The following is a 20086-nucleotide window of genomic DNA, read 5'->3' on the forward strand; positions in this document are numbered from 1 at the left end:
GATCGTCAGTGTAAACACCGAGTTGACGCGGACGGCCCCACCTGACACCTCGGGCTCACTGGCGTCTCTCCCAAACGGCGCGCAGAGCGCAACCTTCCTGCCGCAGACCCAGGCACCGGCGCGAGGCCGCCACGCGAGCGCCCAGCTGGGCACGCTGACGTCCCCGTGCGTGGGCGTGCGCTCTGCTGGGGCGGGGGCTTCGGGAGCGCGGGCCTCAGCCCGCAGGTTGGCGTCTCTTCTCAGCGCCGCTGCTCTGAGGTCCGGGGAGACCGCCAGGCCGCTGCGCTCCTTGTGTGTTTGTTGCGCGGCGCTGTGATTTACAGCCCTGAAGAGTCTGCATTTTTCTCCTCCTTTTTTTCCCCTGCATTGGTAAATCCGATTTGGAGACCCAGCGGAAAAGAAAATTAATGCTTGCCAGGTGTTGGGGGCGGGAGGAGGGAAGGTGGAGATGAGTAGACAGAGAAGAGAGCATTTTTTTAGAGCAATGAGAATACTCTGTATGCTATCGTGATAATGGATATATGTTATTATACATTTGTCCAAAACCGTAGAATGTACACCACCAAGTGTGAACCCTGAGGTAAACTATGGACTTTGGGTGATTATGATGTGTTAATGTAGGTTCATCCTTGGTAAAAAATGTACAAATCTGGTAAGTGATATGGATAATGGAGGAGGCCATGGCTGTGTGTGGGCAGGGCGTACATGGGAAATCTTTGCCTTCCTTTCAAGTTTGTTATACATCTAAAACTGCTCTAAAAAAATGAAGTCTTTACGAAAAAAAAAAAAGCTTTGAAACTTCTGTCAGAAAATATAGTAGATATACATGAACTCCCCAATAAAGAACTAAAAAGCTTAGTAAAATATATAATACACCAGAGCACGCTCATGACATATAAGAAACAAGATGCTGTGAGTGAAAGAAACACATCAGATGAATACATAAAACTTTCAATTTCAGAATAACACATCTCTGAGCATCCTAGAATCCAAGGCAAAAAAGAAAGCAAAATAAATTATATTGTTCTGATTATATAGAGACACTATAAATCAGAGAAGCAAACTTTTACATAGCACGATACTTCAAAAAATTTATTAAATTAGGTTGCCCCAGGATTTTATTTTAAAATTTGTAGGGACTGGCCTGTTGAATAGTGATTAAGTTTGGCACACTCTGCTTCTGTGGCCAGGGTTCATGGGTTCTGATCCCAGGTGCAGACCTACACCACTCATCAGCCATGCTGTGGTGGCCACCCACATACGAAATAGGGGAAGACTGGCACAGATGTTAGCTCAGGGCTAATCTTCAGCAAAAAAATATTTTTTTTTTTACAATTTTCTTATAAAATACGATACATGGCAGAAAATGCATAAAACATAAATGAAAAGTATAATGAATAATTATAAAGCAAACTCCCCTTAGCCACTACTGAAGACAAGAAACAGGGTGTTGCAAGAACTCTGGAAGTCCCTTTTGGTTTTGATCATACCCATTTCTCCCTCTAACTTCTATTGTAAACTTCTTTGCTTTATAATTTTATTCACCTACTAAAAAATAGTTTAGATTTACATGTTTTAAAACTTTACAGAAGTGAAATTTATTTATTTATTTTTACTTTATAAACAGTAAAATTCACTCCTGGAATTAACTAACTCTGATCAGTTAAGCTCTGTTGTTAGGTACCTCCTACATTTGGTATTGTTATATTTTCGTGGAAAACATGACTCCTTTTAAGTTATGTAATGTCCTTATTTATTCCTGCTGAAGTTCCTCATTCTGAAGTCTGCTTTGTCTGATATTAATATTGCTACTCCAACTTTCTTTTGATTAATGTTTTCATGGTATATCTTTTTCTGGTATTTTACTTTTAATCTATTATTTTCAATTAAAGTGGGTTTCTAGTTGATGGCATATTGTTGAGTCTTGCTTTTTTCCTCAATTTACACTCTCAGTCTTTTAATTGGTTTCTTTAGACCATTTATATTTAACCTAATTTCTGATGTGGTTGGATTAAAATCTACAATTCTGCTAACTGGATTCTATTTATTCTATATGGTTCTTTTTTCCCTCTTTTACTGTCTTCTTTTGGGTTGTGTTTTATGAGTTACTTTTAACTCCATTATTGCCTTATTATTTGTATTTCTTTTTAAGAAATTTTAAATGGTTATCCTAGGGTTTGCAATATACATCTTTATTTAATCAGAGTCTAACTTAAGATAATATTATACTACCTTGTGTGTGTGTAAGGGATTTACACCTGTATATTCCCAATCCCTCACTCTCATCCTTTGGGCAATTTTTTTTCATAGATTTTACTTTTACATATGCTATAAACACACCAAATATTCCTACTGTATATATATTTCTTTTATTCCATTTCCAGTGCTTTTCATTTCTTTCATGGATCTATGTGCCTGGTATCATATTCCTTCTGCTTGAAAAAAATTAAACACTATTCATAGTACAGGTCTACTGGCAGTGAATTTTCTCAGTTTTCCTTGGATAATAAAGTATATGTTTCTCCTTCATTTTTTTCCAGCTTTAGCGAGGTGTGATTGACAAATAAAAACAATACATATTTAACTTGTACAAGTTTTTTAAGATATACAACATGATGATAATATATGTATACATTGTGAAATGATTGCCACTTCAAGTCAATTAACACACCTGTCATCTCACATAGCTGCCTTTTTTATGTGGTGAGAACACTTAAGATCTACTCTTTTAGCAAATTTCAAGTGTGTAATATAGTGTTCTTAATTATAGTCACTATGCTGTACATTAGATCCCCTGAACATACTCACCTCATAACTGAAAATTTGTACGCTTTGACCAACATCTCCCCATTTCCCCCACCTTCTAGCCCATGGCAATCACCATTCTACTGTGTTGTTTGATGAGTTCAACTTTTTTATATTCCATATATAAGTGAGATTATACAGTATTTTTCTTTCCATGTTTGACTTATTTCACTTAGCATAATGTCCTCCAGGCTCATCCTTCTTGTTTCAAATGACAGAATTTCCTTCTTTTTTATGGCTGAACAGTATTGCATAGCTTTGGCTATTAGGGTCTTCTGTGGTTTCATAAAAAGTTTAGGATTATTTTTTCAATTTCTGTGAAAAATGCCACTGGAAGTTTGATAGAGATTGCATTGAATCTATAGATGGCTTTGAGTAGTATGGACTTTTTCACAATATTAATTCTTCCAATCCACGAACACAGCATACCTTTCCATTTATTTGTGTCATCTTCAATTTCTTTCATCAATGCCATATAGTTTTCAGTATACAGATCTTTCACCTCCTTGGTTAAATTTACTCCTAAGTATTTTTACTTTTTGATACCTGACAGCAGGAATGCTCCTGGCCCATAGCCTAGAAGGGCTAGGGGCCATTTCAGGATCTGCAGTTGGACCAAGGTCAGAAGGCCTGCCTCAGGGACATGGACAGGTTTGTCCACTGCCCAGTCCCTGGGCAGGCACAACTCATGCCTAAAAGGAGCTAGAGCTGGGTCACAGGTGACTTCAGGGTCCAAAGCAGGACTGAGGTTGGCGGGACTGTTACCTGGGGCACACACGGGCATGACTCCTGCTAGGTCTTATGTGGATGGTGCTTGTGGTGGAACCAATGCCAAATGTGGTTTAGCCAAGTCCACAGGCAGATGGGGCTGTTTCTGAATCTGCATGCAGGACCTTGGTCAGTGAATCTGCCACCTGAGCATGGGCCAGCCTTCTCAAAACGGCCCTCCGTGGTCATGGGGTCCACTGGGGTTTCACAATCTCTCATCTGGATCCCAAAGCTCCCTAAAAGGCACTTTTGCTCATGAATGGCTGCCGAATTATTGTTGCTGAGGGGACATACAAAGCCAGCATTACCTGAACACTAAAGCCAAATAAGGACACTGCAAAAAAAGAAAACTACTACCAATATTCCTAATGAACATACATACAGAAATTCTCAACAAAATATTAGCAAACCAAATTCAACAATATATTAAAAGGATCAGGGGCCAGGCTAGTGGTGCAGCAATTAAGGTCACACATTCCACTTCAGCAGCCCAGGGTTCACCAGTTCGGATCCCAGGTGCAGACCTACACACCACTTGTCAAGCCATGCTGTGGCAGGCATCCCACATATAAAGTAGAGGAAGATGGGCACAGATATTAGCTCAGGGCCAATCTTCCTCAGCAAAAAGAGGAGGGTTGGTGGTAGATGTTAGCTCAAGGCTAATCTTCCTCAAGAATACATTAACAAAATGAAGGATAAAAATCGTGATTATCTCAACAGATGAATAAAAAGCATTTGACAAAATACAACATCCTTTCATAAAAAAAAAATTCTTAACAAATTGGGTACAGAAGAGGCATACATCAACATGATAAAGGCCTTGTATGACAAGCCCGTAGCTAAAATCATACTCAAGGGTGAAAGGTTGAAAGCTTTTTCTCTAAGATCAGAAAGAAGACAAGGGTGTCTATGCTCGCCATTTCTTTCAACACAGTACTGGAAGTCCTAGCCAGAGCAATCAGCCAAGAAAAAGAAATAAAAGGCATTCAAATCAGAATACAGGGAAAATTGGGGGCCTGCTCCATGATGTAGTGGTTAACTTTGGTACATTCTGCTTCAGTGGCCCAGGTTCGTGGGTTCAGATCCCAGGCATGGACCTACACCACTTGCCAGCCACACTGTGGTGGCAACCCACATATAAAGTAGAGGAAGACTGGCACAGATGCTAGCTCAGGGCTATCTTCCTCAAGCAAAAAATGGGTATTGTTGGCAACAGATGTTAGCTGAGGGCTAATCTTCCTTAGCAAATAAACAAATGAATAAATAATTTTTTTAAGAAAAGAAAGTAAATTATCTTTGCAAATGACATGATCTTATATAAAGGAAATCCTAAAGACTCCACCAAAAAAACTGTTAGAACTATCAAAAAATTCAGTAAAGTTGCAGGATACAAAATCAACATACAGAAATCAGTTGCATTTATATACATTAACGATGAAACATCTGAAAAACAAATAAAGAAAACCATCCCATTCACAATAGCATCAAAAACAAGAAAAAATTTAGAAATAAATTTAACCAAGGAGGTGAAAGATCTGTACCCTGAAAACTATAGGACTTTGATGGAAGAAGTTGAAGAAGACACCAATAAATGTAAAGATAGTCTGTACTCATGGATTAGAAAAGGTAATATTGTAAAAATGTCCATACTACCCAAAGCTATTAATAGATTCAATGCAATTCCTATCAAAATTCCAATGGCATTTTTCACAGAAATAGAAAAAAAAAACCCTAAAATTTGTATGGAACCACAAAAGACCCTGAATAGGCAACAATCCTGAGAAAGAAGAACAAAGCTGGAAGCATCACACTTCCTGATTTCAAACTATACTACAAAGTTATAGCAATCAAAACAGAATGGTATTGCTATAAAAACAGACAGCTTGACTAATGGAGCAGAATGAACAGCTCAGAAATAAATCCTCACGTATATGGTCAACAAATATTTGACAAGGGAGCCAAGAGTGCTCAATGGGGAAATGGCATAAAGTGTCATTGAATATCAGGTTCACTTACAAGCTGCCCCAGTAGCCATCAGTGAAGATTTTCTCATTGGTCACTGTCACCTTTCCCTAGGAGTCATAGTTTAAAGAAATGGTTTAAGAGGTTCCTCACAAGAAATCCCAATTTTTTTAGAAGAAAAACAAAAGACTAATGATAAAAAAATCTCTTCTCACATTTGCACTGGTTTTAAATTCCCCAGTCTTAGAAAATGAAATCAGAATGGAAATGGACAATTTGACTAGATTAGTCAAATAAATGACTTCTGCTATCTTGGATTTCCTTCCACATCAATTAAGGTCACTCCATATCATGATCAGGTCATGTAAGGCATTTCCTTCATAGTACCAACCATCTGGTCATTGCACTGAAAGACTGCAGGAAAATTTAGTGGATTTAGTTTTAAAGGGATCAACAGAACATAGTTTCCTGATCTCTGTGTTGTAGCTCTTAATTTAAGTTACAGAGGAAATATTTGTTCACAAACATGTCTCAGTTTCAGAATTAGAGTCAAAGACAGAACTTCTCTTCATTACACTGATCCCCACAGAGGATGATTTCTTAATAGAATGCAATCTGCAATGGAAAGCCTCCTGAAATTTACCCAGTATTTCCCCCTGGATTCTCTGTTTCCTCAACTCCAGCCACCCCCTAGGAGCCAATCTACTAAAACCTGGATGAGTCCGAAAGATTGGAAAGAGGGTGCTCTCCTGGGGAAACTTGAGGAAGCCACTGAGATCACGAGGGGAGAGACATGGAATTTTAGAGTAATCCCTGAGAGGAAACATAGATTAAACATTGCTTCACGTGCTAAACATCTCAGCAAACTCCTAGGAAAGAAGCCTCTGGAGCCTTTAGAAATGAAGGAAGTCCAATGAACCACATATAATGGCTTGACCTGAAGTTTTCTTTATCAGAGCCAATGAGAAGAAGATGCCTTTATGTTCAACTGGACAGTTCCCATCCCTCTTTCCAAGCTGAGCCAGAAAATCCATCATTGTATGTAAGAGAAAAGGACTGATTGTCCATTTTTCAACCACTGCTGTGATATACTAGAAAGTGCCTTTTACTTTATAAATCAGATTAGTCATTGTCCCTCTGTAGTAGTAGAGTGTAAATGTTCCATATGTGAATACAGGACCCTTAACATTCATTGGGTAAAAGTCATGAACCTTCAGTGAAGCCTATCTGTAAAATAACCAGTTAGAATAGATCATCTGCATCATTTTTTTCCAATTCTATGATTTTGTGATTATTAGGGACCATCTTTTTGAAAATAATCTCACTTTCCAGGAGTAATCATGTGGTATACTCTTCTCTCAGACTACCTGAGAAGAGAGTCTACCAAGTGAGGGACATTTGGAAGGAAGCTATTTGTTTTTATTTATTTATTTTTATTGTGGTACCGTTGGATTATAACATTGTATAGTTTTCAGATGTACATCGTAATATATTTCAAATTCTGTTTAGATTACATCATGCTTACCACCCAAAGACTAATTACGGTCCATCACCACACATGTGAACCTAATCACCCCTTTTGCCCTGGAAGGAGGCTATTTAATCAAGCTATTATTCTTGAGGTGCGTGGACTGTTGAATTGATTGGTTGGTTGGTTGGTTTCCTGTATCGGAAAGTAGTGTATAAAAAATCTGTTCCCTTAGGATTGTAGTTCATTTGATGATTTATGAATCTCAAAAGCATGAGAAACAGTATGTTTATAGCATTTAAATGGTGGATATTCCATTCTAATACCCTAACTCTTCCCAGCAAGTGAGTTTGGAGGCTTTGGAGGTTGAGGTTATGCAGAAATTTATGGAGTCAGTGTATTCCATCAATGGTTAAAATGAAAATTGATTACTTTGGCTTTTCCATTAAGCTCCCCACTCTTCATTAATCCCATTATTTATCTACACTTTCACCAAAGGCTACGGGAAAAATAATGGTGCTGCTGATAAATCTTACAAGGTGTGGTGGTAGAAAAGATGAAATAATGTGTGAAGTTGTCAGTGTATAATGGAGAGTGTCTTGAACTGTTATTCACATTAAGTAGGCATGGTCCATTTTTTCAGAAAGGACAGAAATACAGATCTCATGTTTCTGGTTCCTGATTTAGATCTGTGAGCCTGTACTTAGTTCCCGACCTGTAGCAGGGAAAGTGATTTATTTATGCCCCATAAATAACAGTATGGGAATCATCTATTGAGCAACTTATTCAGTGAAGGTAGTAAACAAATATCTTTTGAAGTCAACATTGATTGGAAACTGGACAACTTTAGAACTTGGATGCTCAAGCCTCCTTTTTTAATGCTTCCTTAAAAACCACCAAAAGGGGACTAGTGATATTGAAGTCCAAATCTTGGTTCTCAAAGATCGCATGTGAGCCTTCTTTCAAATTCTCTGTCTTTTGCCTGTCAAATTTCTTTCCCTTTCATTCCTGAAAAGTTGTGACTGGTGACTTCCAATATACAAGGTGAGATATCTGAATTTAAAAAGAAAACTCAATATAGAAACTATTTTATTTTTTGAGAGTCTTAATTGGTGCTTTTTTAATACTAATCAATTACAAAGTTACTCTGTTGTTTAAACACAAAGATTTGTACATTTTTGTTCAATTCTTAAATACAAAGCTTTAAGTACTACTGAAAAGTACATGGCTGTCCAAATATTTGAAAACATTCTCTCTTCTCTTTAAGAAAACAAAATTAATTCTACCAGATAAAATTGCAGATAAAACCCCATTTGGTCTCATATTATTGTTTTTATCCCGCAAAAATGCTTACTAAATGAACAAACCTTTGTATTGAAAACACCGTTTTCTTTATTTTATCTAGGTAGGATCTGAACATGAAAAGTAAGATAGCTCATTTTTGTTTAGTATGTATAAAAATTATGAAAATAAACACTTGCAAATGAGATATTTGAAAAATAATATTCTCATTTTCTTAGAGCAAAGATATCTGATATGTTCAGTCTTCTGTAGATTTTTTTAGGTGTCACTCAACTGATTAGAGTCATATTTTAAGAGAAAATCTTTAAAGGAAAGTTTAAGAAAAGCCTTGACTCCTGAATGCAATAATGTCTGTGACAATTAATTCATTTGATTAGACTATTCTGAAAATCCACTGTCCTGGAATAAGTTTTTCTCAATGTGTAATTCTGTTCTGTTGCCAAAGGTTTAACCCAACCTCACATCAGCTGTCCTCAAAATATATGTCATGTTTTTTTTTTTTCAACAAGGTAAGCTGAACAAAAGAAAGTAGATGAGTTTTTGGGTGAAGATTCATAATCAACTTTAGAAAAACAAACCAAAATCAGAATAGGTTTTCTTAAGGATCAAAGTGAAAAAGAAATTTCTGTTTGTACCACTGATGTGGAAAATTCTTGCTGCATTGGATTCTAGCAAAATAATACTGAGATTTAGAACCATAATCAATTCAAAATAAGGTGGGATTTATTCCCACCTGGTCTCAAAATAGCTCATATATTTTCCTGTAGAGTTTAAGTTCCTTTCTCAGTAAAGCCCTTGAGATATGTAGGAAGCAAAGCAACTTGGGTTACACTCATGTCTTTCTTCCTTGTAGATTTAAGACCCATGAACAACAGGTCAGCAACACACATTGTGACTGAGTTTGTTCTCCTGGGGTTCCCTGGCTGCTGGGAGATACAGATTTTCCTCTTCTCACTGTTTTTGGTGGCTTATATCTTGACCTTGCTGGGGAATGGAGCCATTATCTGTGCAGTGAGATGGGACCCACGGCTACGCACCCCCATGTACTTTCTGCTGGGAAACTTTGCCTTCCTTGAGATCTGGTATGTTTCCTCCACTGTTCCTAACATGCTAGCCAACATTCTCTCCAAAACCAAGGCCATCTCATTTTCCGGCTGCTTCCTCCAGTTCTATTTCTTCTTTTCCCTGGGCACAACTGAATGTCTTTTCCTGGCAATAATGGCTTATGATCGGTACCTGGCCATCTGCCGACCACTGCACTATCCTACCATCATGACTGGGAAGCTCTGTGGAAAGCTGGTGTCTATCTGCTGGCTCATTGGATTTCTTGGTTACCCAATCCCCATTTTCTTCATCTCCCAACTCCCCTTCTGTGGACCCAATATCATTGATCACTTCTTGTGTGACATGGACCCACTGATGGCTCTGTCCTGTGCTCCAGCTCCCATTATTGAATTTATTTTCTATACTCAGAGCTCCCTTGTCCTCTTTTTCACTATTACATATATTCTTCTATCATATACCATGTTGCTCAGAGCTGTTTTTCAGATCCCTTCTGCAGCTAGCCAGAAAAAGGCCCTCTCCACCTGTGGTTCCCATTTAGCTGTGGTGTCTCTTTTCTATGGGACAGTCATGGTAATGTATGTGAGTCCTACATATGGCATCCCAACTTGCATGCAGAAGATCTTCACACTGGTATATTCAGTAATGACTCCTCTCTTTAATCCCCTGATCTATAGTCTTCGTAATAAGGACATGAAACTTGCCCTGAGAAATGTTCTACTTGGAAGGAGAATTAGTCAAATTTCTTGAGCCAAAGATACGCCATATTTCCAAGTTCTAATGAATAATAAGATGGAGATTTATAAGTTCTTTCAGTGGTCTTTCAGTCCTCACTCTGAGTAGTTAGAGGCCATATTTTTTTCCTGGAATGTCCATAGCTTAAATAACTATGTTGACTACAAAAACCTTAATTCAATGGACTTCACCATGCAGTGAAATTTTTTTAAAGGCTGTTCTTATTGGAATGATGAAATGGGATTTCTATATGAGAGAAGTTAGACTTTTCTGAACGATTTCTCATCGGTTTTAGGACAAGTCTAATGACGTTTATCAGATAGTTAAAGATGCAGTGACTTTTTTAACAGTTATATTTAGGTATAATTGGTATACAAAAGACTGCACATATTTAATGTATATTAAATGTTCAGTGACTTTTAACTAGCCATGAGACGTTCCTGTCACCTTTAACAGATGCTCCTTTCTTATACCTAGCCTAAAAAATCTTATCTAAATACACTTTCACTCTATTAAAAGAAAGAGGGAGAGGCCAACCCAGTGGCATAGTGGTTCAGTTCACACACTCCATCCAATTCAGTGGCCAGGGTTTGAGGGTTTGGATCCTGGGTACAGACCTAGCACCATTCATCAAGCCACACTGTGGCAGCATCCCACATAAAATAGAGGAAGATTGGCACAGATGTTAGCTCAGGGCCAATATTCCTCACAAACAAAAAAAAAAAAAAAAAAGAGGGGGAAAAAACATCTTTGTACCAGGAGGAATTCTTTCAGCAAATTTCCTTAGAGGTATAGTTCCTGTGTGGTAGGTTTGAAACAAAACCTGGATACACGCTAAATAATAATTTAGCTTTTAACTTTAAGTGCTTTTATCACTTATTACAAATATCACACTGTAGTGTAATTTATTTATTTACATGTACTTCCCCTTGAGAAAGCTCCTTAAGGACAGGAATTGCCTTTTTTATTTCTGGATCCCCAACGCACAGTGCCAGAGAGGAAAGCAGCCTGCAGAAGCCAGGAACTGGCCTGGCACTATCAGCTAGGTCATGGTGTTACCAGGAGCTGGCCTGGCACTCTCAGCCAGGCCATGGTGTAATACTGTTGAATGTAAAAAATCTCACATAACATCAACGTCAGACAAGGCTTCTATGTAAGCATGATGGATCAAGACAAAACAAGAACACTCTATAATCATGTCTGAGCACAGACAAAATCAAGAACACTGTCCCAACCACAAAAAATGACCAAACAACTCCCTCTTTAGGCAAATATGAGTGACTACTGCCTCTTAACTAAGTATGGCTTTAGCCCAACTGCCTTCTAGATAAAAATTGAGATACCCATGGAGCCTGCCCGGTGGTGCTGCTGTTAAGTGCACACATTTGGCTTTGGCAGCCCGGGGTTCACCAGTTCAGACCTGGGGTGCGGACATGGCACCGCTTGTCAAGCTGTACTGTGGCAGGCGTCCCGCATATAAAGGAGAGGAAGATGGGCACGGATGTTACCTCAGGGCCAGTCTTCCTCAGCAAAAAGAGGAGGATTGGGAGCAGTTGTTAGCTCAAGGCTAATTTTCCTCAAAAAAGTAAATAAATAAATAAATTGAGATACCCAATCATAGAACTTTCCTCCACTTTCTGACTGCATCCAGAGAGAACCTCTACTTCCTTAAATTCTCCCCAAAGTCAACTAACACAAGCCCAAATCATATAGTAAATCCCTTCTAAACATCTTACTTAGATGCCCCATGCTCCTCATTCCAAAAATCTATGTTCTCCCTCTTTGCAAAAAACGAATACACCCATCTTTGCTCAACTACAGGTGTGTTCCTAACCTTCTTTGCATGTTTCGGAATCAACAGTAGTACAATTCCTAGCAGAGAGTAAGCATTCAAAATGTTTTTTAAATACTCTTATCTCAATTTTTTTACTTACAAAATAATATGTAGTTATTGTAACAAAATCAAGCAATGAGGAAGTATATAAAGATGATGGATTTCCCATATTCACTGTCATCCCCACTAATTCTTCTCTCTGCTCCTCAGAGTCAACATATCCCAATTCCTCTGCCTGGCCTTCAACACCCTTCATAATATAGCCCCACTAACTCTATTTTGTTTTCCATCACTTTTCAACATGAACCCTCATCTCTAATAAGGCTAGACACTTAACTTCTCCACTCCCTCATCTCCACACCTTTGCTTGGGCTTCTTTTTAATCCTGGAGAGCTTTGCCTCGTCTTCTGCTATGTACTTGAGAAAGATATTTAACACTTAGATTCTTGGGTCTTATTTTGTAAAATGGGTTTATGACTTATATCTTGTGATAATAGCATAAGGATTAAGTGAGACAATTTATACAAGGACCATAGCACAGTAAAAGACAAATAGGAGGTTCTCAGCACATGTTTGTTCCCCTCCTTCCTATCTTTCAAATCTGACCAGGGATAATTTGCTCGTTGTTCTATCAAATTTTCACTAGGCTCATGCAAACTTTTGCTGCCAAATAATATACATGTATATGTAACTAATGCCTTAGTTAAAGTGCTAACTCTGGAGTCAGACTTGTCATATCCTGGCTTCTTGGCTAGCTGTGTGACCTTGGGCAAGTTGCTTGAATGCTACAAACTTCAGCTACATCAACATTAAAATGTCGTGATATCTTTCAAAATCAGTACATATAATTTTACCTCATTCTATTTAACAGGCACATTGTGTTCCATTATATAAACATATCAAAATTTATTTACCCGTTACTCAATGAAGACAATTATATCCAACATTCTACAGTTAAGACAATGTTGCAATTAATGTCCTTTAATATAAGTCTTTATACATTCACATCAGTAGTCCATAAATTAGAGGCAGGATTTCTGGGACATAGGAAATGTATATTTTTAATTACGAGAAATACTGCTAAATTAGATGCAGCTAAATAGTGTATGAGTTTTCAACAAACAGTACTGGGAAAACTAGATATCCACATGCAAAAGAATGAAGTTGGATACCTACCTCATGCCACATACAAAAATTAACTCAAAATGGATCAAAGACCTAAATGTAAGAGCTAACCTATGAAACTCTTAGAAGAAAACATAGATTTGAATCTTTGTGACCTTGGATTATGCAAATTTTTTAGATATAACACCAAAAATACAAGCAATAAAAGAAAAAAATAGATAAACTGGACTTCATCAAAATTTTTAAATTTTGTACTTCAAAGGATACTATCGAGAGAGTGAAAGGTCACAGAATGGGAAAAAATATTTGCAGATCATATATCTGATATTCTAGCATCCAGAATGTATAAAAAACTCATAAAACTCAACAATAGAAAGACAAATAACAATTTTTAAAATGTATAAAAGATTTGAACAGACATTTCTCCAAAGAAGATATACAAATGGCCAATGAGTACATGAAAATGCTCAACATCATTCATCATTAGGGCAAGGTAAATCAAAATCACAGTGGGGTACCACTTCAGACTCACTAGCATGGCTAGAATCAAAAAGATAGACAACAATTCTGGAAAAATTAGAGCACTCACACATTGCTGGAAGAAATGTAAATTAGAGTTTACCATATGACCCAGCAATTTCATCATAAGTATAATCTCAAGAGAATTAAAAATATATGTTCAAGCAAAATGTGTATACGAATGTTCATAACAACATTATTCATAATAGTCAAAAAGTAAAACAACCTAAACGTCCATGGGTTGATGAATGGAAAACAAAATGTGGTATATATGTACAATGGAATATTATTCAGCCATAAAACGGAGTTAAGTATGATACTTGCTACAACATGAATGAACTTGGAAACCATTATGCTAAGTGAAACAAGCCAGACACAGAAGGCCACATATTCCATGATTCTATTTACATAAAATGCCCAGAATAGGCAAATCTATAGAGACAGAAAGTAGATTAGTTCTTGCCAAGGACTGGGCAGAGGGAAGAATGGGGGACTACTGCTAATGTGTAACCAGTTTCTTTTAGGGATGATGAAGATGTTCTAGCGTCAGATAGTGGTGATTGTTGCACAACCTTGTGAAAGACTGAAAAATACCTACACTTTAAAAGGATGAATTTTATGCTAGGTGAATTATATCTTACTAAAAAATTTCTATGAAAGTGCTCGTTTACCCACAGCCTTTGCAGCGCTGGCCCAGTGGCGCAGCAGTTAAGTGCACACGTTCCGCTTCAGCGGCCTGGGGTTCGCTGGCTCGGATCCCGGGTGCGGACGTGGCACCGCTTGGCAAGCCATGCTATGGCAGGTGTCCCACATATAAAGTAGAGGAAGATGGGCACGGGTGTTAGCTCAGGGCCAGTCTTCCTCAGCAAAAAGGGGAGGATTGGTGGCAGATGTTAGCGCAAGGCTAATCTTCCTCAAAAAAAAAAAAACCCACAGCCTTTGCAGTGCTGGATCTTATCACTCTTTCTCATCTGGTTGACAATATGAGAGGTGAGATTGGTAATGTATTAATTTTCCTTCCTTGAATTTAACATTAAGTGCCACAAGAGATTAGGAAAATGACATGTCAGTGTATGCTTTAGACAGAAATTTATTCAAGGAGAAAGTGGTGGTTGATCTGTGACTTAGAGATAGGAAGGAGAGGGGAACAAATGTGCTGAGACCCTCTCATGTGTCTTTAACTGGGCTATGGTCCTGACATAAACTGTCTCGTTTAATCCCAATGACATCATTACAAGAATTGTTTATACCCACTTTACAGAATAAGACCTCGAGAACCTAAGTGTTAAGTACCTTTCTCAAGGTGCATGGCAAAAGACAAGGTGAGGCTCTCCAGATTTAAGGAACAGCTAAACAAAGGTGTGGAGAGGATAGAGAGTGGAGTAAAGTGAGTAGCCTGACTAGAGATGAGGGTTAGTGTTGGGAAACAATGGAAAACAAAGTAGGTTTAGTGGGGCCGTGTTATGAGGGTGCTGAACACCAGACAGAGGAATTAGGTATGTTGACTCTGAAGAGCAAAGAGAAGGGCTGATAAAAAGGAAGAGGAGAAGAGCAGAACCCTAGATAACCTCCTTCATGACTGTGGGTATCCATGACATCCAAATCTGCTGCATCCTCTATTTCAGTAAATCTCAACACCTCCATCTCCACACCTCCTCCCAAATGTTCCCAAGAAAAGGAGTAACCGATATCAAATTACTGCTGCTGAGGCTTTTGAAGCATGAATTTGTGGACATTAACTTTTTTGCCCTTACTTTTATGGTGAATCTCAGAGTTACTTATTAGATACTGGATGTACAATTGCTGAGGATGCAAAACTGTGGAGAAAGATAAGATCTATGAAAATGAGAATAGGTTTCCTCATTCTCAGTAACTTATCCTATCCCTCTCTCTGTTTCTCCACTTTTGCCTTCCAAACCCTCCAAAACCTTAGCCCTGCAAATTTTCCATTGTAGGGCAGAACACGGTCTGACCTAGCTGCTGTGTTCTGTTGCCCTCTGGTGATCATTTTGCTTCTATCGTTTTCCTAAACATGAAACACGAAAAACTTCAACCCAAGCAAATATTACGTGAAAAGAAGAAGAACGGTTATTATTCTTATAACTATATTTATAAAAGAATAAATTATGAAGGAATAATGGTTATTATTATTATTATTATTATAATTAGTTAACTGAAGACTAACCAGAAAAATCCTTTTGGTATTAAGTATTAAAACTTTCCTAAAGTGTATTTGCCAACTTTTGGACCTCAGTATATTGAAAATGATTTGATCTTTCACTCCACAAGAAATCAGGAAGTGTAATGTATTGGGACAGGCAATGAATGGGCAATCAGATGATTAGCATTCTAATCCCAGTTCTACAACCAACTAGCTGTGTGTCCTTACATAAGTCATTTCACTTCTCTGGCCTCTATCTGTAAGATAAGAAAGTTGAACAGAGTGAATTTTCTAGAGGTGCCTACATTCATTTTTCCCCCCAATATATGACAAGTCTCATGGCACTTACACTGTAGGAGGAAATAGATGAGTGAACAACTCACTTTAATTTAGTGTGTGAAGTGCTAAGCCAGAGTAACCACAGGATGCTATCAGAGCATATAGAAGGAGCACATGACCCAGTCCAGGTCCAAGGATATGTGGAAGGTGGCAGGAAAGTCTTCAGGAAGTAGCATCTAAGATGACATCTGATGGGTGAATGGGAATTACCCAAAAAGCAGTGATGGAGGAGGAGTGTAGAAGAAGAAGGAATATGTCCACAGAATCAGAAACGAGTGAGTAGGCTATTCAAGAAACAAAAAGTAGTTCATTTTGGCTGGAATATTCAATGTAAGGGAGAAATGTCAAAAGATGAGACAACAGAGTTAAGCATGAATCAGCTCATTTAAGGTCATATAAATCAGGATAAGAACTTTAGATTTTATCCTAAGACCAATGAGAAATGTTTGAAGAGTTATACTCAGGAATGATATGATCACATTTACATTTTGAAAGAGCAATGTAATGACAAAATGAAGAACGCACTAGAGAGAGATCAAAATTGAAGAGAGTGGACCAGTTATAAGGGTATTGCAGTAATCTAGAGAAGATATAATGGTGACTTGATCTAGAATGGTGCTTTTCAAAGTATGGTCCACAAGAAGAAAAGAACAGAAACTGAGAGGAAGCTTTAGAAACTTTTAGAGCAATTCAACATTGTAACATCCAAGCACATGATCAATGGACTCATCTCCTTGAACAGGATGTAGACCAGTTTGGACGTAGGAGTACTATCTGTTTACACTAGTCAGACACAGTAGAACCACGTTAAAACAGGTGCCATTTTAAGGCTTGCTTGTGAACTGTAACCCGAAAGTATATAAAAATTGAGAAAATATACATATTTATCTTTATGACATTTTTACAATAATTTTAATTTTAATGCATAGTTTAATATAAGTTAAATTGGGGAAATATAATTCATATTATTTATTTTTAACTCTAATTTGTTGTGGAAAATCAAGCTTTACTGGAGTCTTTTTTAAGAAAAGACACATTTTGGTGGGGGGAGGGGTGAGGAAAATTGGCCCCAAGATAACATCTATTGCTAATCTTGCTCTTTTTGCTGGAGGAAGATTGTCCCTGAGCTAGCATCTGTGCCAGTCTTCCTCTGTTTTGTATGTGGGATGCCTCCACAGCATGGCTTGATGAGCGATGTGTACGTCCACGTGGAGGATCTGAACTGGCGAACCCTAGGCTGCCAAAGCAGACAGAACATTTGAACTCAACCACTCTGCCCCCAGGACAGCCCAGACACATCCTTTCTGAATGCAGCCATAGTAGTAAACCAAATGATAACAATAGAAATGTTTTCCAAGAAATGAAGACTAAGAATTCATACTAGTTTACTCAGAAGTGCAAACCCTCATATATTTTTAATTATATAACTATAATGAAGCATGACATGCCCAAACCGCAGTGAGCTACTTGCAGAGATAGATTAGCTAATGAAACAAAGAAACCATCAAAACTTAAGCAGCTTTTACATACAAAACATAAAGAAATATGTTAAAAGCCAAAATAATTTTTAAAGAAATATTATTGAATTAAAAAACAGAAAAAAAGCAGGCTGTTGGCGGCGTTGCGGTTCAGCTCGTGTGCGGCGGTGGTGTCGGCAGCGGCTGCATCGAAAGAGTTTGGCGCGATGTCTCACACCGTTCTGCTGGTACAGCCTACTGAGAGGCCAGAAGGCCGCACTTACGCTGACTATGAGTCTGTGAATGAATGCATGGAAGGCGTTTGTAAAATGTCTGAAGAACATCTGAAGAGAATGAACCCCAACAGCCCCTCTATCACATACGATATCAGTCAGTTGTTTGATTTTATCGATGATCTGGCAGACCGCAGCTGCCTTGTTTACCGAGCTGCTACCCAGACATACCAGCCTTATAACAAAGACTGGATTAAAGAGAAGATCTACGTGCTCCTTCGTCGGCAGGCCCAACAGGCTGGGAAATAGTTGAGTTGGAAGCATCACGGGGATGGGGGTGGGCTTGGAACACAGATGTGTACAGCCTGCGGTAGTGGAAGTTTGTATTATAGTAATCCTGTTTCCATTTTGGTACGCTCTAGCCAGGATTGAATGTATTAGATGAAATGTGAGGATCTTGTTCAATCTGAAACCCCCATTCTCCCCCTTTTTTTTACTTAAACATTTTTATGATGATTTAGATGGAAGTTGTTCTTTGTCAGTTAATGTTGGTTCCATTCCTTCAAACTGTTCCTATCTGCTTTCTAACATTCACTGTACTAACCCTTCTTCAAGTTGGGGTGGGGGGTGGTGACACAATTTAGTTATGTCCTCAAGATAAAGTCTTAGTGAAAAACAAAATAAATGGTCTTTAGTTATATTTTCAAAAGAAAAAAAAGGCAGAAAAAAGCAAATGTTCAATATTTCATATGAACATTTGTGCTTTGAGATCTTGTAAAACAGAATTTTGAGTTGCTAAAAGAAAGAAAATATGTACAATTGCAGAGTCATTAATGAAAGACTGTATCAAAGATGCTTGCTGGCAAAACTTGAATGAATTAATGGCAATGAAGGTAGCTCACGTACCACTTTTCTTTTTTTTCTTTTTTTTTTTATGGGAAGATTAGCCCTGAGCTAACTGCTGCCAATCCTCCTCTTTTTGCCGAGTAAGACTGGCCCTGAGCTAACATCTGTGCCCATCTTCCTCTACTTTATATGTGGGACGCCTACCACAGCATGGCTTGCCAAGCGGTGCCATGTCCACACCTGAGATCCGAACCAGCAAACCCTGGGCCGCCGAAGTGGAACGTGCAAACTTAACCACTGTGCCACTGGGCCGGCCCCATCACGTACCACTTTTCAATGACTCCACAGCTCAATGTATTAAAGAACTAGATCATAGAATAAATAAAGTTAGCAGATTATTTTTCATGCAACTTGATGAACACTCAGCTATTTCTAAAATGGCAATTATTTATATATGCAACTTGAATATGATGGTGATATGAGGAGGAATTTTTTTTCACCTTCATTCCTGACAAAACAATTAGCTATAAAATGGTATATAACTGTGAAGGATTACATTATCAACAAATTGTGGTTTGAGACTTAAATTTTGAGTATATTCTGATGGTGCAGCTGCAATGACAGGGAAAGATTCTTTAGCAATTACTCAAATTAAGGAATTTATGCCACTCTTGCAAATTTAATGTGTTTATTTTAGTCTTCCTAGAGTCTGACTACTTATATGATTTGGTGAAACTGAGTTTCTGGAACTTTAAGGTGAGGAATTCTGGTCCTGGCTATGATGAAATAGCCATTATCAGAGTAACCTTCCCACCATAAATAACCATAAAATTTGGACACAATATAGAAAACAATTGCTTGCAGGCATTGTACAACAACCAAAGCAGGGCTGAAATTCTTTAGAAAGGGGAGGCATCCAAGATAAGCCCCACATGTACCCAGGCTTTCTCCCTGAGAACATTTTATGGGCTATGGTACAGGGAGGTAGAGCGCAAGCAGTGAGCAGAAATCTCACTGGGTAGAAGCAGCAGAGATAGTTTCAGGCTATGGAGCTGGCTGAGATTTAGGAAGCAAAGGTCATGAGTTTATGAGATGATATGACAATGGGGAAAAAAATGTGAATGATTCTCATTTTGAAGATCTATCAGTTACTAACTTTTTTAAAAAATTCTCAAAACTTAATATTAAGAAAACAAACAACCCAAGTAAAAATGGGCAAGGGGCTGACCCAGTGGCATAGCAGTTAAGTTTGCGTGCTCTGCTTCTGTAGCCCAGGGTTTTCCAGTTCCAATCCCGGGTGTGGACCTGCACACCATTTATCAAGCCATGCTGTGGCAGACATTCCAGATATAAAATAGAGGAAGATGGGCACAGAGGTTAGCTCAGGGCCAATCTTACTCAGCAAAAAGAAGAGGATTGGCCATGGGTGTTAGCTCAGAGCTAATATTCCTCAACAAACAAAAAGGGCAA

At 38.2% G+C, this 20086-nt stretch overlaps 1 protein-coding gene, 1 long non-coding RNA gene and 1 pseudogene across 3 annotated transcripts in view; 2 read left to right on the top strand and 1 right to left on the bottom strand.

Annotated features, from left to right (window-relative positions):
- The window catches only part of LOC138918371 (uncharacterized), a 73445-nt gene extending 73219 nt beyond the window's left edge, over positions 1 to 226 (bottom strand). For both annotated transcript variants that reach the window (XR_011427699.1, XR_011427700.1), the window contains exon 1: positions 42 to 226. This is a non-coding gene — a long non-coding RNA (uncharacterized lncRNA). The remainder of the gene's footprint in view (positions 1 to 41) is intronic.
- Positions 227 to 9139: 8913 nt separating this feature from the next.
- Positions 9140 to 10117, top strand: OR11H4 (olfactory receptor family 11 subfamily H member 4). The gene is given in 1 exon segment (NM_001391636.1): positions 9140 to 10117. A coding segment is annotated over 1 exon segment (978 nt).
- Positions 10118 to 17693: 7576 nt separating this feature from the next.
- On the top strand, positions 17694 to 18488 carry LOC100058565 (enhancer of rudimentary homolog pseudogene; annotated as a pseudogene).
- Positions 18489 to 20086: the final 1598 nt, after the last annotated feature.

Source organism: Equus caballus, chromosome 1, assembly GCF_041296265.1.
Source record: "Equus caballus isolate H_3958 breed thoroughbred chromosome 1, TB-T2T, whole genome shotgun sequence".
Lineage (NCBI taxonomy): Eukaryota > Metazoa > Chordata > Mammalia > Perissodactyla > Equidae > Equus > Equus caballus.